The 21,628-nt window shown below is 36.4% G+C and overlaps 1 protein-coding gene across 12 annotated transcripts in view; it reads right to left on the reverse strand.

The window, feature by feature from the left end:
- The window catches only part of C1H9orf85 (chromosome 1 C9orf85 homolog), a 176,868-nt gene that overhangs the window by 128,110 nt on the left and 27,130 nt on the right, over positions 1-21,628 (reverse strand). For 10 of the 12 annotated variants that reach the window (XR_008481086.2, XR_013532992.1, XR_013532990.1 and 7 more), the window contains exon 2: positions 12,698-12,804. Coding sequence is in view for 8 of the 12 variants with exons in the window: in XM_054254938.2 (XP_054110913.1) it covers positions 12,698-12,804 (107 nt within the window). In the remaining 4 variants the exon portion in view is untranslated. Of the gene's footprint in view, positions 1-10,875; positions 10,998-12,697; positions 12,805-21,628 lie in introns of those variants that run through there. The other 2 variants (XM_054254929.2, XM_035302583.3) reach the window with 2 other exon arrangements.

Here is a 21,628-nt window from a genome sequence, read left to right on the forward strand (position 1 = left end):
ATCTTTCACATCCAGTCCAGCTTCTTGGAGGTTACAGAAGACACAAGAAAAGATTTCCTAACAGGTATTAGTTTCATTCTAAAAAGGAAGACTCCACTTAGTTAGGGACCTGACATTAAAATAAAAGAAATAAGATTATGAAATTTTAAAAATCTGGATGCTAGTTTTGACTATGCTGTTTACTAGCTGCATACAGGTTAAGTCACCTAATTTTTCACCTCCTTATCTGTTCTTGCTACTTCTACAGGGTTGTTATTAGAATGTTAAATTTAATACAAATATCTTAATTGTCCACTTTGATCTCAGAAATCTAGGGTTAAATTATGTAATATATATGATGTGGCAGCCACTTGCTCTTGGCCTCTTAAAGTTTTGTTAAAAATGACTGACAAGAGGTGGATTGACCAATAGGAGTAAGGCTACAAATTTACTTAATGTGCATACACAGGAGCCATCAGAATGAAGACCCAACTTCTAACTTATATACCATCTTGATGTTACAGAAAGAATGGGGTCTTAGATTCTGGTAAAACAGAGCTGGAAAGAGGCTTGGCCAGAAAGCTGGCCTTGTTATGTAGAGGAGCCTCCCTCAGAGAGACTTTTAAAGGTTTCTTGCTCTCAATCTCTCCTGGATCTGGGGAAATAAAGAGGTAGGGGAGGGGGCATCACTACATTAATGGAGATTCTATAAGGATACAAATTTTTCCCATTTAAGACAGCTTTGTAAGGCCACTTCTGTCAAGATGGTGAAGTGGCAGCCATTTCAAAATATGTCAAAGAAATACATTTTGGGGGTAAAATATTTTAATTACCTTCAATGACGTCCTTAGCCAGGCCAGCATGAAGTATTTGGGATCTTTTCCTTTCCTTTTACCCTATTTTCCCAAACCACACTGGCTTCCTAAAAATTCTCTAAAGAATTTCTGCAATAATTCTCAAAATTCCCACTAATGGAATATGATTTATACTTTTAAGGGACTTCTTAAGTGTTCTGGTTTCAACCTTTTACACTAAAAATTCCACTAGAAAGGATACATCATTCAGACCTTCAATAGTACAATGACTGTACTTCCAAAATACCAGTAAAGGTTCTATAATACCAAAAGCGACTTCTACATCCCAGAGGACAGTTCTTACTGAAAGCATTTTATTGATTTAAGACACATTATCTGCAATGCCATTCCTAACCCTTATTCATGGAAGTGATGCTGTATCATGGCTCATGGTAGGAAAAACATAAACAACTATAGGGGTTTTCTTAGCTATTTATAGTCCATTTTACGGTATTTATGGAGAATGGGGCAGGAAGGAGAAAGAAAAGACCTGGACTACAGTTGAAGTATTTACTACCTTTTAATTGTGCTTGGATTCTGGAAAATAGCATTTATTTTTCCACTATCTTCATCTTAATAACCTTTGCCATCACAAACTTAACCTGATTTTTTCTTTTTTTTGACACGGAGTTTCGCTCTTGTTACCCAGGCTGGAGTGCAATGGCGCGATCTCGGCTCACTGCAACCTCTGCCTCCTGGGTTCAGGCAATTCTCCTGCCTCAGCCTCCTGAGTAGCTGGGATTACAGGCATGCGCCACCATGCCCAGCTAATTTTTTGTATTTTTAGTTGAGACGGGGTTTCACCATGTTGACCAGGATGGTCTCGATCTGTTGACCTCGTGATCCACCCGCCTCGGCCTCCCAAAGTGCTGGGATTACAGGCTTGAGCCACCGTGCCCGGCCCTGATTTTTTCAAATAAACTACACATAGGTAAACACGCATCTAGAGACAGAAACAGGCTAACAACGAAGGTTTAATCATTTAATATACCTTTCTCCTGTTGTATTTTAGAACAATTTTTTTTCTTCCTAATTTATTACATTCTTTGCAGCAGTAAGTCATCAGTTTTTCACTGGGTAAAATGATATTTAATAATTACTTATTTCAATGAAATTGATTGAGATATCACCTGGCATTTGGTGTAAAATGTAACTCAATGCTTAAATATGCCAATTCTTCTCTCTTAGCCAATAAACCTTTAAAATGTAATGAATACAACTGCTATGAACTTCATCTTCTATTTCCACTTAGTCTGATACCATAAATTAATAACAAAAATAATGGATGAAATTTGGGGCAGGATGGGGAGGGGCCTGATAATCTATCAACTGGACAAATAATCACATTGCTATGTTAGTTTAAGTGGTAAACATAAAACAATAGAAAGTCATTCTTGGCTGGTGCTGTGGCTCACGATTCTAAACCCAGTACTTTGGGAGGCTAAGGTAGGCAGAGGTCAGGAGTTGGAGAACAGCCTGGCAAACATGGTGAAACCCCGTCTCTAATTTAAAAAAAGTCAGTCTTTAGGAAATAAACACACAAATTAAACACTCAATTTTTACCAACACCTTTTATATTCTATACTGTTTCTTCCTGTCATATATTCTTTCATGAAGGCATTGAACTTCGTTCACTTCTCTTTGGCTATTTCTCGATAGATAATATCACCTAGTCAAAGACTCTTCTCTATATCCTACTGTAGACTAAGAATCTCTTATCTGAAATGAGAATCCCTTATCTGAAATGTTTGGGACCAGGAGGGTTTCAGATTTTTTTTTTTCCTTCAGGTTTTGGAATATTTGCTAATACTATACTTAGAGTTGAGCATCCCAAATCTAAAAATCTGAAATCTGAAATGTTCCTACAAGCATATATCCTTTGAGCATTATGTTGGCACTCAAAAAATTTTCAGATTTTAGGGCATTTTGTATTTGGAATTTGGGACGCTCAAATTGTATTATGAAATATAAAGCTTTTGCGGGCTGGGCGCAGTGGCTCACGCCTATAATCCCGGCACTTTGAGAGGGCAAGGCAGATGGATCACCTGAGGTCGGGAGTTCGAGACCAGACTGACCAACATGGAGAAACCCCATCTCTACTAAAAATACAAAATTAGCCAGGTGTGGTGATACATCCCTGTAACCCCTGCTACTGGGGAGGCTGAGGCAGGGGAATCGCTTGAACCTAGGAGGCAGTGATTGTGGTGAGCCAAGATCATGCCATTGCACTCCAGCCTAGGTAACAAGAGCGAAACTCTGTCTCCAAAAAAAAAAAAGTTTGCATTCCCCTTCCTATTACCAATTGTGATAAACACCAATGCTTATTAGCATGTAAACAGTTGTGTCATTAGAAGATTCTACAATAAGGCATATAATGTTCAGATATCCTGAAATAAATATATTCTTTAAAGAAGAAAAAACATGCAAAAATTCTTTACATAGTAATTAGCATTTTTAAAAATCCATTTATTTTTCCTTTTATTGACTACAAATTTATTTATTTGTAAAATAAATGGATTTGTATCCATTCATTTTTCCTTTTCATTGACTACAAACATATCAAAATGGAGGCAAGTCAAAGTGTTTAAAACATATAGACTATAAAATTAGTCATTTAAATCATGGCTCTCCACTCAGATACTACAAATTTAGATTACATGGAGATTAAGGACTCAAGTGGTACTGATCACTGCATATAGCATACATTATTCCTCAGGTAACTCCTAGTGAGTGATGTGCTCAGTTTTTAAGCACTGAGAACAAGTATAGCTTGCATGGTTATAGATGGAATCTACTGATAAACTTGGCCTAATGTGCCTGGGTACATATTTTAAGTTTAGCCTAAAGGTTTCTCTGTATATAATACTGAACTGTAACTTAACTCGATATGTAAACTGTAAGTAACCAAGTCTTGGTCAACCGCAGTCTGCCAAGTGTTCAAAGTAGGTTCAAATAAGGCAAATGCCAAGCTGTAACCAATCCAAATGTTTATGTACTTCAGTTTTCTGTAAGGTGACTTTCCTTTTTCTGTCCAAAAATATTACTGAACCACGTGGTGGCCCTGAGAGTTGCTCTGAAACTATTCAGGTTCTGGGGGCTGCCTGATTCTGGAATCATTCTTTGCTTAATTAAACTCTTATTAAATTTAATTTGTCTAAAGTTTGTTTTTAACATATCCTATCTAAATTGTGATTAAAATTAGTTTAAGGAGATTCTTGTTCCCTTGAGCGCTTGCTCAATGAACAAATATAAGTAATGAATGCCAATTGACAGACACATACAATAATCCAGTGCCAAGGATCAAGTCAAGAAACTATCATGAATTTAACCATCAACTGGTCAATACATCTCTCTGTCCACTAATTTGTTTTCATTGAAAAATGAGGACAGTGATACTCTATTAAGCAACATTTTAGGGGTACAGAAATTCTTTCTTTTAAAAATAGAGATAAAAAAAGGAAAGGGGCTGCTTTATAAAAGATTATCTTTAAGGTCTTGGTTTGGCTAATTTAGTTAGAAGAAAGCTTTGTAGCAAAGAGGGGGCAAGCACATGGCTAGGAAGACAGCATTATGGTGGCATAATCGTCAGAGATGTGTAAACCAGAGCAACTCCATTTTGAATAGGAGCTGGGTAAAATGAGGCTGAGACTTACTGGGCTGCATTCCCAGACGGTTAAGGAACTCTAAGTCAAAGAATAAGATAGGACATCAGCACAAAACACGGGTCATAAAAACCTTGCTGCTGATAAAACAGGTTGAGTAAAGAAGTCAGTTAAAACCCACCAAAACCGGCTGAGCGCGGTGGCTCATGCCTGTAAATCCCAGCACTTTGGGAGGCCGAGGTGGGTGGATCACAAGGTCAAGAGATCAAGACCATCCTGGTCAACATGGTGAAACCCCCTTTACTAAAAATACAAAAAAAAAATTAGCTGGGCATGGTGGTGCGTGCCTGTAATCCCAGCTACTCAGGAGGCTGAGGCAGGAGAATTGCCTGAACCCAGGAGGCAGAGGTTGCGGTGAGCCGAGATCGCGCCATTGCACTCCAACCTGGGTAACAAGAGCGAAACTCCGTCTAAAAAAAAAAACAAAAACCCCACCAAAACCAAGATGGCCACTAGAATCTCCTCTGGTCGTCCTCACTGCTACACTCCCACCACCCGACAGTTTGCAAATGTCATGGCAACACCAGGAAGTTACCCGACATGGTCTAAAAAGGGGATATATGAATAATCCACCCCTTGTTTAACATATCATCAAGAAATAACCATAAAAATGAGCAACCAGCAGCCCTCGGGGCTACTCTGTTTATGGAGTAGCCATTCTTTTATTCGTCTACTTTTTCTTTTTTTGATACGGAGTTACGCTCTTGTTACCCAGACTGGGGCGCAATGGCACAATCTCGGCTCACCGCAACCTCCGCCTTCTGGGTTCAAGCAATTCTCCTGCCTTAGCCCCGGAGTAGCTGGGACTACAGGCACAGGCCACCATGCCCAGCTAATTTTTTATATTTTTAGTAAAGATGGGGTTTCACCATGTTGACCAGGATGGTCTCGATCTCTTGACCTCGTGATTCACCCGCCTCGGCCTCCGAAAGTGCTGGGATTACAGGCGTGAGCCACCGCGCCCAGCCCTCGTCTACTTTTTTAGTAAACTTGCTTTCACGAGATCCAAGAACCCTCTCTTGGGGTCTGGATTGGGACCCTTGTCCTGTAACTTAATCTGTTTGGCAACATCTCAGGCCCCTATTTCATTTTCTCCCAAACAGCATCACCTTTTCCCCTACAGTCTAGAGGATCACCCCCCGCCCCCGGCCCCACCAACCAACTCTCACATTATAGTAGACATATAAAAGCAGAACTTCTCTGGTGACAAAGCTCTCTTAGCCTCCAGTTGCTGGAGTCCCACCCATCACCACTGGAGCCCTTGAGTCAATTTATATAAAATGCTTTTTTTTTTTTGCTCTGCCACCCAGGCCAGGGTGCAGTGGTGTGGTCACAGCTCACTGCAGCCTTGACTACCCTGGTTCAAGTGATCCTCCAGCCTCAGCCTCCCCAGCAACTAGGATAAGGGTGTGTGTTAGCACGCCTAGCTAATTTTTGAAATTATCTGTAGAGACAAAGTATTGTTACGTTGCCCAGGCTAGTATCAAACTCCTAGAATCAAGTGATCCTCCTGCCTTAGCTTCTCAAAGTGCTGGGGTTATAGGCATGAGCCACTCACTGTTCCTGCCTCCCTCTCCGACTTTTTTTTAAATCACTGGTTTAGTCAATTCTGAACCCACAGAGGTATTTGAGTAGAGATGATATGAGATGCAATGATAAATTTAAAAGACAGATTAGAATTTACTTATTCAACACAACAAAGTATGAACAGATAAGGGATAGCAATCAGTGGGAATAAAAGCTGAGAGGCAATAAATCAGGAGGGGTTAAATACCTGGATGTGAGGGCCAGGGGAGTAACTCTGTTCAGTTAAAATATTTAACGAAAAGGAACAGTTTCTTAAGGAATAAAGCACCCTCATGACATGAAACTCTCAGGCCAGACATCTCTATAGTAACGCTGGTTCCAAGGAAGGTAATATTAGCTCTTTCTTCCTTCACTGGAAATATTTTTATGATGAAATCTACTTTCACATTTATTACACAGCATTTAAGTTCTGGGCTCCCTTCTCCCCACTTAGGGCAGTTCTGTTTTAGCCTGTTATATTCACTGGACTCCTGGATAAGCTTTTGTTGTATTAAAGAATTTGACAGCTGAAAAGTTTGATAAGATACAAAGATACATTCAACTAAGATACAGAATGTTTCAGTGCCTTGGCTTTGCAAGTATCTATCTATTTGGTACAGCTCAAGGCCTCTCAACCAAGACACTCTTGACATGTTGAGCTGGACATTTCTTCATTGTGGCAAGAGGCTGTCCTGTGAACTGTGAGATGTTTAGCAGCACGCCTGGTCTCTACACTATGTGTCAGTAGCACTCTTACTGGGGGACAAACTCCACCCCCAACCTACCTCTTTATTTGAGAACCATTGATGTGAAGAATTCACAGGTCAAATTCCAAGCTCAGACCCCAATCTGTTTGAGGACCGTTGCTGTTTTATACCAGCTTCTCTCTTCTTTTCTACTACTATGGCAATGTGAAACATAAGCTAACGTTATAATGCTGGTGATTTTTTTTTTTAATAGGTGGAAGGAGAAAAGAAGCAGGCTCAAGATTCTAACATAAATGGGGGTAATTGCCTACCACATTTTTAAATTAATAGAGAAGAGGTTGCTTGGTTACTTGAAATAAAAGTCAAAAAAGGTTTCTAGGTTTCGGCATAGGCATTTCAGGGCCTGAAAGCAAAATCTATTTGTGGTTCCACAGGTACATGTATTAAAAAATAAAAGCAGGCTGGCACTCAGTAGTGTATGTGTTACTCAACAGTAGACAACGTCCATAAACAAGATAGGTGACCTTTGTAAAAATTAATGAAGCATTAGGTCCAGATGAAGAGGAGAAAAGGACTTTTTGAATTAAATAATACAATGCTGAGAACCCACTGAGAGAAAAGGAAAGCAAGGCTTTGGAATCTAATCAATTTGCATTTGAATCTTAACTCCATCTGCTTTACTTTTTTGTCTTCGGTAAGAAGTATAATCCTTCTGAGCCCGGAATAAAGAAAAGAACTAATTTAATCTGGCCTTGCAGTGTTTGAGGAAGGGGACAAAATCTTTTAAACATTTATATTTCTAGTACCTGGAAAATATATAAATATCTATAATGACTTAAGTATAAAAATATCAGGATTCCTTCCTTAAGATTTACATAAATTATTTAATATATTTTTACATTACTTTTTTCATAGGCATTACAAAAGGGTTGTTTTATAAGATCTCTGGTTTCTCCAATAATTCAGCTCCATATTGAGATTATTTACAGTGTTCATGAATGACCTGGGATTGACCAGGAATGGTAATGAATGGTTTTCATTTGGGGGTTCTTTTTTGAAAGTAAAAACCAAGGCACTTGAAAAATAAAATTTTATACAAAAAGATTTAGATATTTCCTGAACCCTAATTCTTACATATGTGAATACTCTTAAAGTCTGAACCTTCTTATTAATGTCTAACAATATTTGTGCCACTCCATGTCAAGGAAGGTGTTGACACCACCATTGCAGCCCTCCAACAGGGAGTAGCAGGAACTGGCCTTAAGAAATGGGTGGGGTGATCCTAGTACATATTGTGCTGACTTCTGATTAAAGGGCAGTGTATAAAAGAAGAGTGGCAGATGGTCTTGTGCTTTTTTTTTTTTAATCTTTATGAGCTTATCATTTTATTTCTATAAAGACCTGAAGCTTTGAGTAGTCAGAGATATTGATCTCATTATGTCGAAGGACAGTACCAGTGTCACACTGTTTATACATCGCTGGTAAGTGAGATGCTTTTTATCCCCTCCTCTTTCATAGCCATCATCCTATCCTCCTCCAGCAAATACATAATTTTCAATTCATCTCTCTCCCCACTTAAGTTAGGACATCTATTCTTTTCTAAAAAGTATCTGGAGATGGTTCAGGATTGTATTCAGTAACTGAAACTTCCATAAAGAACATGTTTATAAAAACCCTTCAGCTGTCACCTCACTGAAAAAAGAAAAAGAGAAACATGAAATATTGTCTGTCAACTACAAATGCAGTATAGTATAATTTTGTTTCCCATGGTTGAAATAGGTAAGTGTGAAGAGTTTAGATGTCAAACTCTTTTTCTTTTAACTTTTGGCAATGGATCCCATGAACAAATTAATGTGTGGCTTTTGGTGATTCACAAGATAAACAAATGGGAGAAAAAGTTTTAATTTTCCCAATAACAAGGATATTATTACTTCCAAAAGAAATGTCACTTATAAAGAGCCCCACTACACCCTATATTTTATGTTCTGCTGAACTTTTCTTTATCTATATCATTTAGTTACATAATTGGTGGCAACAGGTAGACGCGTGAAACAACATTAAACATTTTAACTGATGGAAATACTCAGCATGCTATAAAAATAAATCTTGATACAAAAGATATATCTAAGGCCAGGAGCTGTTGCTCATGCCTGTAATTCCAGCACTTTGGGAGGCCAAGGCGAGCAGATCACGAGGTCAGGAGTTTGAGACCAGCCTAGACAACACAGTGAAACCTCGTCTCTATTAAAAATACAACAATTAGCTAGGTGGTGGCACACACCTCTAGTCCCAGCTCGGGAGGCTGAGGCAGGAGAAAGGCTTGAACCCAGGAGGAACCCAGGAGGTGGAGATTTCAGTGAGCTGAGACTGAGCCATTGCACTCCAGCCTGGGTGACAGAGCAAGACTCTCTCAAAAACAACAACAACAACAAAAAACTAAAACAAAGACAAAAGATATGTTCAGTAAACTTCATATACAAACCCTAACAAATGACAAATTCAATTTACAGGTAATTAGCTTGAACAAAACATTAAAAATTTTAAAGCAAGTTATGCTACCATCAGAGCATTGGCAATGGATCAAATTCCTTACAATGTTGGTCAAGTCTTAATAGACAAAGAAAGCAATGTGAATAATTGTGAGTTTTACTTTCTATAATACTCTCAATCCTGGATTGGAGTTTGAAAGATAGGCTTTCCAATATATCTAATGTGCCATGTGTTCAGGACCATCTGAAATACATGATGTTCTAGGCCAAGCAAGTAACCTCCTAAGTAACATGTTTAGACTGATGGGATTCAGAACATGCTACTGCAGAATATGGTCCCTTGGCATAATGAATATTTTGAGCTAAAGAAATGTGACAAACAACAGATGCAGGAAGGACTCTCTGATTCACCCCTGAAGTAGGCCATAAGATCTTACTACAAGAGGTGCCCTCTATACCTAGAGGAAAGGACCATGATTATCTCTAAAAATAGAGAAACAGTAAGAGGTATCTGAATGAACGGGCCTTGCTGTTTAGTTTACTACGCTTAGCTCATGCCCTTTTGTTTGTGTCCGCTATCACATTATCCCATGATTTTCCACTTTTCATCAAACCTAGCATAAAAACACATAGGTTTACCCATTTCTTTGGGTCTAATGAGGGTTTCTGTGTCACATAAAGCTTACATTAAATAAATCTGTATATTTTTCTCTTGCTAATCTGGTTTTTGTTACAGAGCCGGGGTAAGAACTTAGAAGGATAGAAGGAAAGGATTTTTTTTCTTCCTCTACAAGATCTTGTTTTAACTAGCAGTTTCCTTTTTTTTTTTGGAGACAGTCTCACTCTGTCTTGAGAAAAAAAATACTTGAGTTCAGAAGTTCTACAGCAAAATATGGCATCTGGAAAATTTACAATAGCTGATGTGACCTTTTATACACTGACACATTCAAAATGAAGATAAATATATAGGATTTAGCAAATATTAAAGAGATTTAAATACTGATGCTGGATAAGGCAGGAATGTTTTTAAATTATTTCCTTTGTTACACAGCATTAATCTATTAAAATGCTATGACATAAATGTTGTTTATTGCCTATGCTTCAAATTCTTTTAGGAAACAAAGAGAAAATGAAGATGGATGATGAAATCTTAAAATACCTTTATAGGAATAAAAACTTGTTGAAATTATTCAGAAAGCTACAAATCTTGTACAAGGCCTATTAACTAAAACCACATGATTTACTTTGCAATCAATATCTAATTTTTCTATTAGAGAACACAATAAATTCATTCATGGAAATCTAAAATTGGGTAACAAATAGTTGACAAATTTCTTTACTGCTAGTTTGGGCCACTAAGCATAAAACTCATCAGACTTGTTTAAAGTGTTTTCCTGCGGGAGGAAATGCTAGAGAACAGGAAGAAAAGACTAAAAGGAGCAAGAAGCCGGTAAAATATTTAAAAGGGGGGTGGATCACACTTATAATCCCAGCACTTTGGGAGGCTGAGGCTGGTGGATCATTTGAGGTCAGGAGTTCGAGACCAGCCTGGCCAGCATGGTGAAATCTTGTCTCTACCAAGAAAATACAAAAATTAGTTGGGCATGGTGGCATGTACCTGTAGTCCCAGCTACTCAGGAGGCTGAAGTGGTAAAATTGCTTGAACCTGGGAGGCAGAGGTTGCAGTAAGCTGAGATTGTGCCATTGCATTCCAGCCTGGGTGATAGAGTGAGATCCTGTCTTAAAAATAAATAAATAAACAAACAAACAAATAAATAAATAAAAAGGAGGTTCAACTATACCTATAATAAATACTAAATAGTCTGTTCCAAAAGAGGGTACAAAAAAATCTAAAAAGTTTAAGTTAGTTTATCCTTCTTTGACGCTTTTACCTTTCAGTGTTTTACTATTTTGAAGTAAACAAATGATTTTAGATCTCGAGTTTTAGATTTGCAAAAGGTTAACAAAAATTTTTAGTAGAAATTAGCAAAAGTCATATTCTATCTATTTTTTTTTTTTTGAGACAGAGTTTCGCTGTTGTTACCCAGACTGGAGTGCAATGGCACTATCTCGGCTCACCGCAACCTCTGCCTTCTGGGTTCAAGCAATTCTCCTGCCTCAGCCTCCTGAGTAGCTGGGACTACAGGCACACACCACCATGCCCAGATAATTTTTTGTATTTTTAGTAGAGACAGGGTTTCACCTTGTTGACCATGATGGTCTTGATGGCTTGACCTCGTGATCCACCCACCTCGGCCTCCCAAAGTACTGGGATTATAGGCGTGAGCCACTGCGCCCGGCCTTCTATCTATTATTTAGACTAGATTTCTAAACTTTAAGCAAAATTTTCTCCCATAGAGGAGGAAGGAATGCATTCAAAGATGAAACTATCGAATAGTCAGAAAAATAAGGCAACAGTGAGAAATTATAGTCTAAATAGCTACTATGTAGATTACCAAATTAAATCTTATCATGTGAAAGGAACAATCCTAATTTTTATTTAAGATAATCACTTTTCTCTTTCATTCAACAATTACCCTCCAATACTGTCCTTACACAGCTGAGCTGAAGGATGTTAGGGAGCTATAAAGGATGCACAGAAGGCTGATAAGAGAACCCCAGAACTACAGAAGAGTTAAGGCTGGGGTGGGGTAGCTCAAGGCTGCAATCCCAATTACAGGCTCATGACTATAATCTGGGAGGCCTAGGTGGGCGGATCACCTGAAGTCAGGAGTTTGAGACCAGCCTGGCCAACATGGCGAAATCCAGTCTCTACTAAAAACACAAAAAAATTAGCCAGGCGTGGTGACAGGCACCTGTAATGCCAGCTACTTCAGAGGCTGAGGCTGGAGGATCACTTGAACCTGGGAGGCGGAGGTTGCAGTGAGCCAAAATTGCACCAGTGCACTCCAGCCTGGGTGACGAGCAAAACTCCATCTCAGAAAAAAAAAAAGGAGTTAGGGATAGAAGGATCAGAAACAAAATCTAAAAATAAATAATATTATAAGTTATCAATCTAGTGATTCATTTAAAATATTTCACCTAAGCCATTCAGTAATCCTCATGAGTTGAACTAAAAGGTCTGATCCCTTTTAAGAATTAGTAAAGATAATCTATGGCACATAGTATTACCTTACCAGTAGGAGATAGATCAGTGGAAAACAGTCTCTTCTTGGCCCTAACCCACCTTTCATGAATAAAGTTCTATAAAAATGATGCATATTTATAAAAGAATGGGGCAGAAAATGAATTTACTTTTTAAATCTGTCTGCTTTCACAAACCAAGATTTAGCAGGCAAGATGAAATTCTACAAGGTAGAATGGAATTTTTTCTATATTTACTTTAACATTTATTTGGACACAATGTTGAAAATCAGGAAATGAAATAATAAATTATGATACACATGCCACTAGTAAGGCAATGAAGAATCTTAACTCACCATTTTTTAGGTTTTGATAATGGTTTGTACTTGCTGTATTTTACACGCCACTCAAGAACTTCTTTACAGTGCTGACATACTCCATCATGAAGTTTTGCATTAATTTTCTTAAAAACAAACAGAAAGACAAATTGAGAATTTCATGTGACCCAGCATTGTAAATCCCGTAAGTGTATGAGATGTAAGTTTTAAAATATAACTGAACCTTAATCTGCATAACAATTTATGACATATTATGTATTTTTATGTACATTACTCAATTTGTTTATTGTTTTTTTACAAAGGCAATGGTTCTTCCCCGCCACCCTGCCCCCATACAGAGTTTCACTCTGTTACCCAGGCTGGAATGCAGTGGCACAATCTTGGCTCACTGCAACCTCCACCTCCCAGGCTCAAACGATTCTCCTGCCTCAGCCTCCCAAGTAGCTGGGATTATAGGCGCATGCCACCATGCCCGGCTAATTTTTTGTATTTTAGTAGAGACGGGGTTACACCATGTTGCCCAGGGTGGTTTTGAACTCCTGAGCTCAAATGACCTACCCACTTCGGCCTCCCAAAGTGCTGGGATTACAGACATGAGCCATGGTGCCTGGCCAGCAACGGTTGTTAACTAGGTGTAGCTCAGAAGCATTAGAATATTTATTTTTGAGACAGGGTCTCACTCTGTCACCCAGATTGGAGTTCAGTGGCACAATCTTGGCTTACTGCAGCCTCCACCTCCCAGGCTCAAGCAATTCTCTTGACTCAGCCTTTCGAGTAGCTGGGATTACAGGCGTGTGCCACTACCACCTGGCTAATTTTTTTGTATTTTTTAGTAGACACAGGGTTTCACCATGTTGGCCAGGCTGGTCTTGAACTCCTGTCCTCAAGTGATCCACCCACCTTGACCTCCCAAAGTGCTAGGATTACAAGTATGAGGCATTGCGCCCAGCCCTCATCTAGAAAATTTTTAACCTCCCAATTGATTCTGATGTATACATGTGTCAAAACTCAAACTGCCTAGTTAAGATATGTATATTTCATGGTATGTAAGTTATATCTCAATAAAAACATAATAATAAAAAAGAAAACCTAGCTCATATTGAAGACTATTATTTCTATAATTCAAATCCTCCCCATAAGTTGGAATTAAACGGAGAAATTGGGCTGTCCTGCATTGTCAGTTTGTAGGGGAGAACAGACTGAAATTTGAGGAAGGGGTGTCAGACAGAAGCAGCTGGAAGCAAAAAGGCATTTCATCATTCAATTTTATCCTTTTGAATTCTCATGTTAAAAAAGTTTTAGAAAAGTTACCTCTACTAATCTGGTTTCTTCAAAATTTAAAAATATATATTCGCATGTGACTATCTGTGGTGGAGAAAGGGCTTTATAAGGAAAAGATCTTATTACAATTTTCTTTTCAAAATATGTCAGGAAAGAAGGCAGGAAAAATTTACATGTGTCATGTATTTTTCTCTAATAGTTTCATATTTCTGTAACATACTCATTAGATTCAGGACATAGACTATCTATTTTTACTGAGTACTCTGAGAATTCTCTAGTTTGCTTTGGCTTTGGAAGCTTGGTCTTTGCCTATTGTTGGAATAATGAACAAAAGACATTTAAAATGTTCTTTGCTTCTTTTGTTTCCTTTTAAAATTTCTCAAGGAGAGAAAGAAATGCATCACAAGGATGCAGATTCTTTGGGAAGCTATTAGATATTAACTTAAAAGCACAATGTTTGGATCAGATCATCTGAAAGAAAAAACTTTTAAATAGCGCTTGATATTCTTCAAAGTTCTAAACAAGAAGATAAAATATCTGATAAAATCTTTATTCAATGAGAGAATCAGGAATATTGCAAAAAACCATAAATTAAACTGTGAAATATATTCCATTTTATTTAATTTTTCTGCTTCTTCATGGAAACTTTACCATCAGGACGTGTGAATATATTGTGATTGCGTTTAACTTTGGGATGAGAAATATATTCTGTTACTTATGAATTGTATATGGGTGTATTCCTTCCTTCCAGACATAGATGGAGAGTCCCAGTTCTGCATGCTACTATAATCCCTCCTTACTCTGGGCCCCTAACTGCTTCCAGAAAGAAGGGAATCTGTACCTACACAACAAACTTCTCTTCCTCTCAACCTTGGTACTTATTAATAGTTACCATGGATAAAGCTAGCTAAGAAATGCAGAATCAAAGTTCACATTCAGCATTTGTCTTCTCCGTTCTCTAGAACATCTTACTAAGCATTACTTATATTTCCTTAACTGAATGACTTTGAACTATGACTACAATATGAATGTGATATTAACTTCCTAATTAGAATATTCTTGGAACACATAACATTTCATTTTCTGCAATTTTTTACATTTAACACATTCTGCTTAACTAGGAAGCATTCTTTGGTTTCTTGTTTGTTTCTGTATCCAATTTCTGACAAGTTCATCTTGATTTACAAAGCTGTGCATAGTTTGGAAACTGGTTTCTTTAGGGTGGATCAACAGTAGAACAAAACAGGTCTTTGTGGGAACTTGTCCTGTGAGTGATGTATGAAGCAGTATAAATAGATATGTTGTACAGAGTTCACATGACTAACAGGCACTACTATCAAATTAAACTTGATTTTTATGTGTTAACAAATTAATGAGAGTAAGCATGAAAAAGAATAGTACTTTTCACTTAAAAATAGATGCAGAGAAAAAGAGAAATATATACCTGTTTTACCATATTTTGGCATAACAGAAGTGAATTTTCCAGAGATGTGAGCAAAGAAAGTTAATCCCAGTTTTAGGAATCCTTCTGCCTGGGGCAAAGGAAATTACAATCTGACCTTATTCACATTTATATTTACAACTTACCCTATTTTGGCAATTAATTTTAGTATATCCCTCATGGTAGAAGATCATAGATAATTAAGGTTAAGATTTAAGGATGCCCAAATACAAAATCAAAAGTTTTATAAATACAAAAGCCTATAAAGGTCATTTAGTTCAAAAAGTTACTTTCCAGATTTTTGAAGAGAAAAAAATCTTCAGTGGAAGAGTCCACTGAACGTAGGAATCAGTGAAAGAAACCCTTATTTATCAAATGAATATTTTTCAAAGTTAGAATAAACTTAAGGAACAACAAAAGACATGCCTAATTAATATATACATAATGTCTTAGCCACCATTCATACAACTTTTTTTTTCTTTTTTTGAGACAGAGTCTTCATTCTGTCGCCCAGGCTGGAGTGTAGTGGTGCGATCTCAAGCTCACTGCAACCTCTGCCTACTGGATTCAAGCAATCCTCCTGTCTCAGCCTCCTAAGTAGCTGGGATTACAGGCATGCACCACCATGTCGGCTAATTTTTATATTTTCAGTAGAGATGGGGATTCGCCATTTGGCAAGACTGGTCTCAAACTCCTGGTCTCAAGTCTTCTGCCTGCCTCGGCCTCCCAAAATGCTGGAATTAAGGCATAAGCCACCACACCCAGCCCACACGACAATATATTTTAAAGTAAGTGTTGTTATTGCTGCTTTAAGCATTCTATTTGTTATCAAACAATACATCTTTAACACAGTAATGCCATACAGAAGTTGGGTGAGAAAGGACTTCAAATCCTGAGAAGGTAGCAGAAGCAAATTGTAAATATTATATCTGTATCAACATGCTGATGCTGAAAAATATTTTATAAAATATAAAGTATCATTTAACAGAAAGAAGATACTATGGTAGGTGAAAAAAATTTGAATACCATTCAAAAGCAAGTAAAATAATTTTTCCTTAGGATTTTTTTTTGTACATAATAATTATTTCAGAATTTCCAAAGGTAAAATAAAGGCCTAGTTACTCCTCTTAATTGAAAACAAACAAACAAAAAAAAAGAAATCAAAAAAAGAAATTCCCAAAGAAAAATGCCAGTGCCAATTCCAACGCTAAAAATCTATTTCCATAAACAGACTTTGTTCTTTTCCCTGTATTACTCATCCCCTAAAATAAGGTATTTTATGATACTACTGCTACAACGTTACTCCAGAAATAGAAACTTTTATATCTTATCTAATCATATTTTTAAAAGTACATACTTTCAAATTTGCTAGAAGCAGCCCCTTAGTCTAAGTTTGGCCTGGATTTGGGGCAGGAATTCAAATAACTAATAACAATAATATGAAAATCTGACTTTTAGGCTGTGAGTTTCAAATCATAGACTACATTTTTTAATGTCCTTTAAATGTAGCTAAAACACTGTTGGGCATAAAGTATCTTACAAAACACAACCAAAAAATAGAAGAGGGAATCAGAATCAGAGAAAAGTAAGGGCAGGAGGGAAACTGCAAAGCAGTCAGGAGTGCAGCTGGAAAGTACACTTGCTAGAGATGGGCCACAAATGAGATCCGAGCTTTCTAGCACCCAGTAAAACATAACTCAATGTCTGTAACGTGCCAAAAATCCAGTTTCTCAGAAGCAGCACAGCTATTCTTGTTACTGAAATGTAAAGTTTCATCTTTCCTACACCATGTGATACAGTAAGCAACGCTCTCAAAAATGTCCTTAAAACATAAAGCATTTCACAGAACTGTTTTCTACCCTGGTTCTCAATGTAGGCCAGTGTTACAATGCCTAAACAGAGTGCAACAAAGTTATTCTTAGGCTTACAATGTAGGTACAAATTCCTGATAGTCATGGAACTGTAGTAATGCACTGCATATCATAAAGCCATCTTCAATAAACACTATTTCTCTCAACTGAACTCTAAAAGCATTCCCTTCTATTATGAGAAATGTCAAACTTGCAGAAAACAGTGAAAACAATACTACTAATACATACCATATACACACTCTCAGAGGTAACTATTAACATCTTACCTTTTTGCTTTTTTTGTGTATGGGTTCAGGTAAAATAAGTTATGAACATCAAGACAATTTACCTCTTAACACTCATCATATCCTAGCAATAAAGACTTTCTTGTACTTAACCACAATACTGTTATCACACCTAAGAAAAATGAAAAATAACTCCTTAATATCACTGCATGTAGTCAGTCTATGTTGAAATTTCAACTGTTCTAAAACAGCTTTTAGAGCTGTTTTTTCCTCCCCAAATCAGGATAAGTCAGTATTCAAGTACTGTTTAGCTGTTATCTCTCTTTTCAGCTATTTATGATTTATCCCCTATTATATGGACATTTTTCAAAGTAACAGGCAAGTCATTTTAGAGAATATCCTACATTCTAGATTTTTCCATTTTCTCATACTGTAATTTAACTCATTAATTTATTTCCTATAAAGTGGAAGTTAGGCTTACAGGACTAATTATATTCAGTTTAAATATTTTTTTGATCAGAATAATTCACTGCTGTATAGCAGTAGCACCATCTTCACAGCACAATATTTCATATTACTCCAAGTCAGGAGGCACATACTGTCCAGTTCTCACCTTGTCAGCAATGCTGTATTTGACTGACAACTTAAGGTGGTGACCCAGATCTCTTCAAATCATAAAGATTATAATAATCTATGGAGGCCATGTTAATGTACTGTACCACAGTAATACTTTCCCTCATGGTTTTAGCACCCACTCATGATCTTCACTTGAATCCTTCATTTTACTAAGTGATGAAGAATGCTAACTCAAATTCTATTCTTTCTATATTAATTTGTTTTTAAAAAAGATTATCAGTTTAAATCAGTTTAGAGGTACATACATACCACAAAATTCACCCATTTTAAGTATACAGTTCTAATGAATCTGACAACCAAACTTCCAACACTTCCATCACTCCAAAAAGTTCCCTAATTCCCCTTTGTTGTCAATCTTGTCTACCTCCCAGGTAATAATGATTTTGAATCTGCTCGTACAGGTTTGCCTTTTCCAGAATGTTTTATAAATGAAATGGTTAAGTACATAGCCATTTGAGGAGCTCATTCCTTTTTATTTGGTGAATAGTATTCCATTGTATAAATTATCATAATGTTTATTCAATTCACCAATTAAAGGACAATGGAAGTTGTTTCTAGTTTGGAGTGCTAATAAATATCTGCATACAAGTTTCTGTGTGGACATATTATTTATCTTGGATTAATTCCTAGGAATGATATTATTGGGTTGTATAATAGGATACTTAATTTTATAAGAAACTATTGGTTTTTCAATGTTGCCGTACCATTTTGCATTCCTATAAGCCACATGTGAAGATTCAGTTTTTCTATATTATTTCCCAGACTTGAAATTTTATATAGTCATTCAAATAGGTATGTAGTGTTATCTCATTATGATTTCAATTTACATTTCTATAATAACTAATAATGTCGACCATCTTTTGATGTGTTTGCTTGCCATGGTGGGGTGTTTTTGGTTTGTTTTGTTTTTTGAGACGGAGTTTCACTCTTGTTGCCCAGGCTGGAGTGCAATGGCGTGATCTCCACTCACCGCACCTCTACCTCCCAGGTTCAAGCGATTCTCCTGCCTCAGCCTCCCGAGTAGCTGGGAATACAGGCATGCGCCACCATGCCCGGCTAATTTTATATTTTTAGTATAGACGGATTTCTCCATGTTGGTCAGACTGGTCTCAAACTCCCAACCTCAGGTGATCCACCCGCCTCAGCCTCCCACAGTGCTGGGATTACAGGCGTGAGCCACCGTCCGGCCCTTTTGTTTGTTTTTTTTAAGAGACAAAAGTCTCACTCTGTTGCCCAGACTTGAGTGCAGTGGCATGATCATAGCTCATTGCAACCTCAAATTCCTGGGCTCAAATGATCCTCCCGCCTAAGCTTCCTAAGTAATCAGGATTACAGGCATAAACCACTGCACCCAGCCCCACCCTCAGTTTTCTTTGGTCAAGTGTCTATTCAAATCTTTTGCCTCTTTTTTAATTGTTCATTTTCTTATTGAGATGTGAGAGTTCTATATATTAATATATTCTGGATAACAGTCCCTTATGAGATACATACTTTGCAAAATAGTCTCCCAATCCATGCTTTCATTTCCATTATCTTAAGAGTTTTCCCTAAGAGCAAATCTTTTTAATTTCAAAGAACAATTTATCAATTTTTTTCTTTCATGAACAATACTTTTTGTCTCTTGAATCAAAAAGATCTTAATCTGTTTTCTTCTGCAAGTTCAGTAATTTTAGGTTTTATATTTAGTCTACAATATATTCCGAGTTACTTTTTGTTTGTATGTGTGGTTCTTTTAAAATTATATATAGATGTACAATTCTTCCAGCACAAAAATGCCTTTGCACTTTTCTCAAAAATTAAGTATGTGTAGGTCTATTTCTGGATTCAGATCCTGTCATACTAATCTATGTGTCTAGTCTTTCACCAATACAACCCTGTCTTGATTCCTGCAGCTTTATGGTAAGTCTTGAAATCAGTACTTCGATTTGTCCAACTTTTTTTTGTTTCCAAAATTGTTTGGCTATTCTAATTCCTCTGCTTTTCTATATAAATTTTAGAATCTGTTTGTTGATTTCAACAACAACAAAAAAAACCCTGCTATGATTTTGATTAGGATGACGTTGAAACTGTAAATCAGTTATGTGGAGAACTGACATCTTAACAGCATTCAGTCTTTCAGTCCATGAATATTCCATTCTTTATTAGGCAAAATCCAGTCATTTGTAACTTATTGTCCTTTTTCTTTATTGATGAGTTTCATATGCTAGTATTTGGTTAATGATTTTTGAGTGTATATTCTTAAGGAATCGTACTCCATAGTAATTTGGAGGTTTTTTTTTCTAATAATGTCTTTGGTTTTGCTTTTGTCTGTTTTGTGCTGGAGAATTTATATATCTTAGAAGAGCACAAGAGAAGAAAGTCATATGATAATAAGAAAATCATACAATAATATAGCATTATATGTATACTATTTTTTACTAGACTTTATTTTATAGATAAAAAATACTTCTACAGATCAACTTTAGATTTAAACCAATGAGTACTTACATATAAATACTCAAAATGTAGAATTATAAAAATACAGATAAAAAGTCCTCTCACTCAGAGATTCTATACTTTGCAGCACTTCAAGTATATATACACCTACAAAAGTTCACATTTTTTTCCACATATGTTATTTTATAACTTATTCATTTTTCCATATTAACATATATACTTTTAAAGCAGGTATTTATTGGCTGTATTATAGTCTCTCAGAGTAATACTATTTACTTAACCTATTACCTATTATTTGACAGTTTAAATGTTTCTAATTTCTGAATATATATACTTTAAATATATTAGGCTATAAATATCAGAAAACTTCTAAGAAACATGTAAATTCTAATCCCATTATATTTATACATAACAAGTTCTGGTCCCATTTCAACAACATTGTAAGAAAATTAAAGGAATTTTATTAGATCCAAAATCTCATAGCAAAGAATAAATATCCCTTTCTTTAGTCAAGTACATACTACTCCTTTATGAAGCTTCTCTAAAAAGATTACAAGTATGGATGAGAATAAGAGAAAAAAACAGTTCATGTTCTTGTTTTAACTGCCAATTTACCAATACAGAAATAATTATAAACTATTATTTTGTAAACATTGTTGCTATAATTAAGTATACAAGAAGTCTCAAATTTGTGCATATTAGTCAACTCAACTGACTTGTATTTTTTAAAATACAAATTTAGAATGAGTACACATAATTATCTGGTTAGCGAAGCAAATGTGTCCCACTACTGTCTGTAAAAACTTGCTTAGCTTTTTTATCTTGGCAGTTAAGATTTTTAAAAGAATAGAAGACAATGACATTTTCCTTTTTAAGAAAGGAATTAAAATTCTTGCTATAATCAACTTATTACATTTACTATGGACAGAAACTGCTGGTATATAAAAACTTTCAAACCTATAAGCCCTTTTAAAATGTGATATGAAGCAATAATTTGAATGTGTACTATCATCAAAAATACCTTATTTGGACAAGTTACTTAGCCTTACTATTTTTATGT

The sequence above is a fragment of the Callithrix jacchus genome, chromosome 1 (assembly GCF_049354715.1).
Source record: "Callithrix jacchus isolate 240 chromosome 1, calJac240_pri, whole genome shotgun sequence".
NCBI classification, from domain to species: Eukaryota; Metazoa; Chordata; class Mammalia; order Primates; family Cebidae; genus Callithrix; species Callithrix jacchus.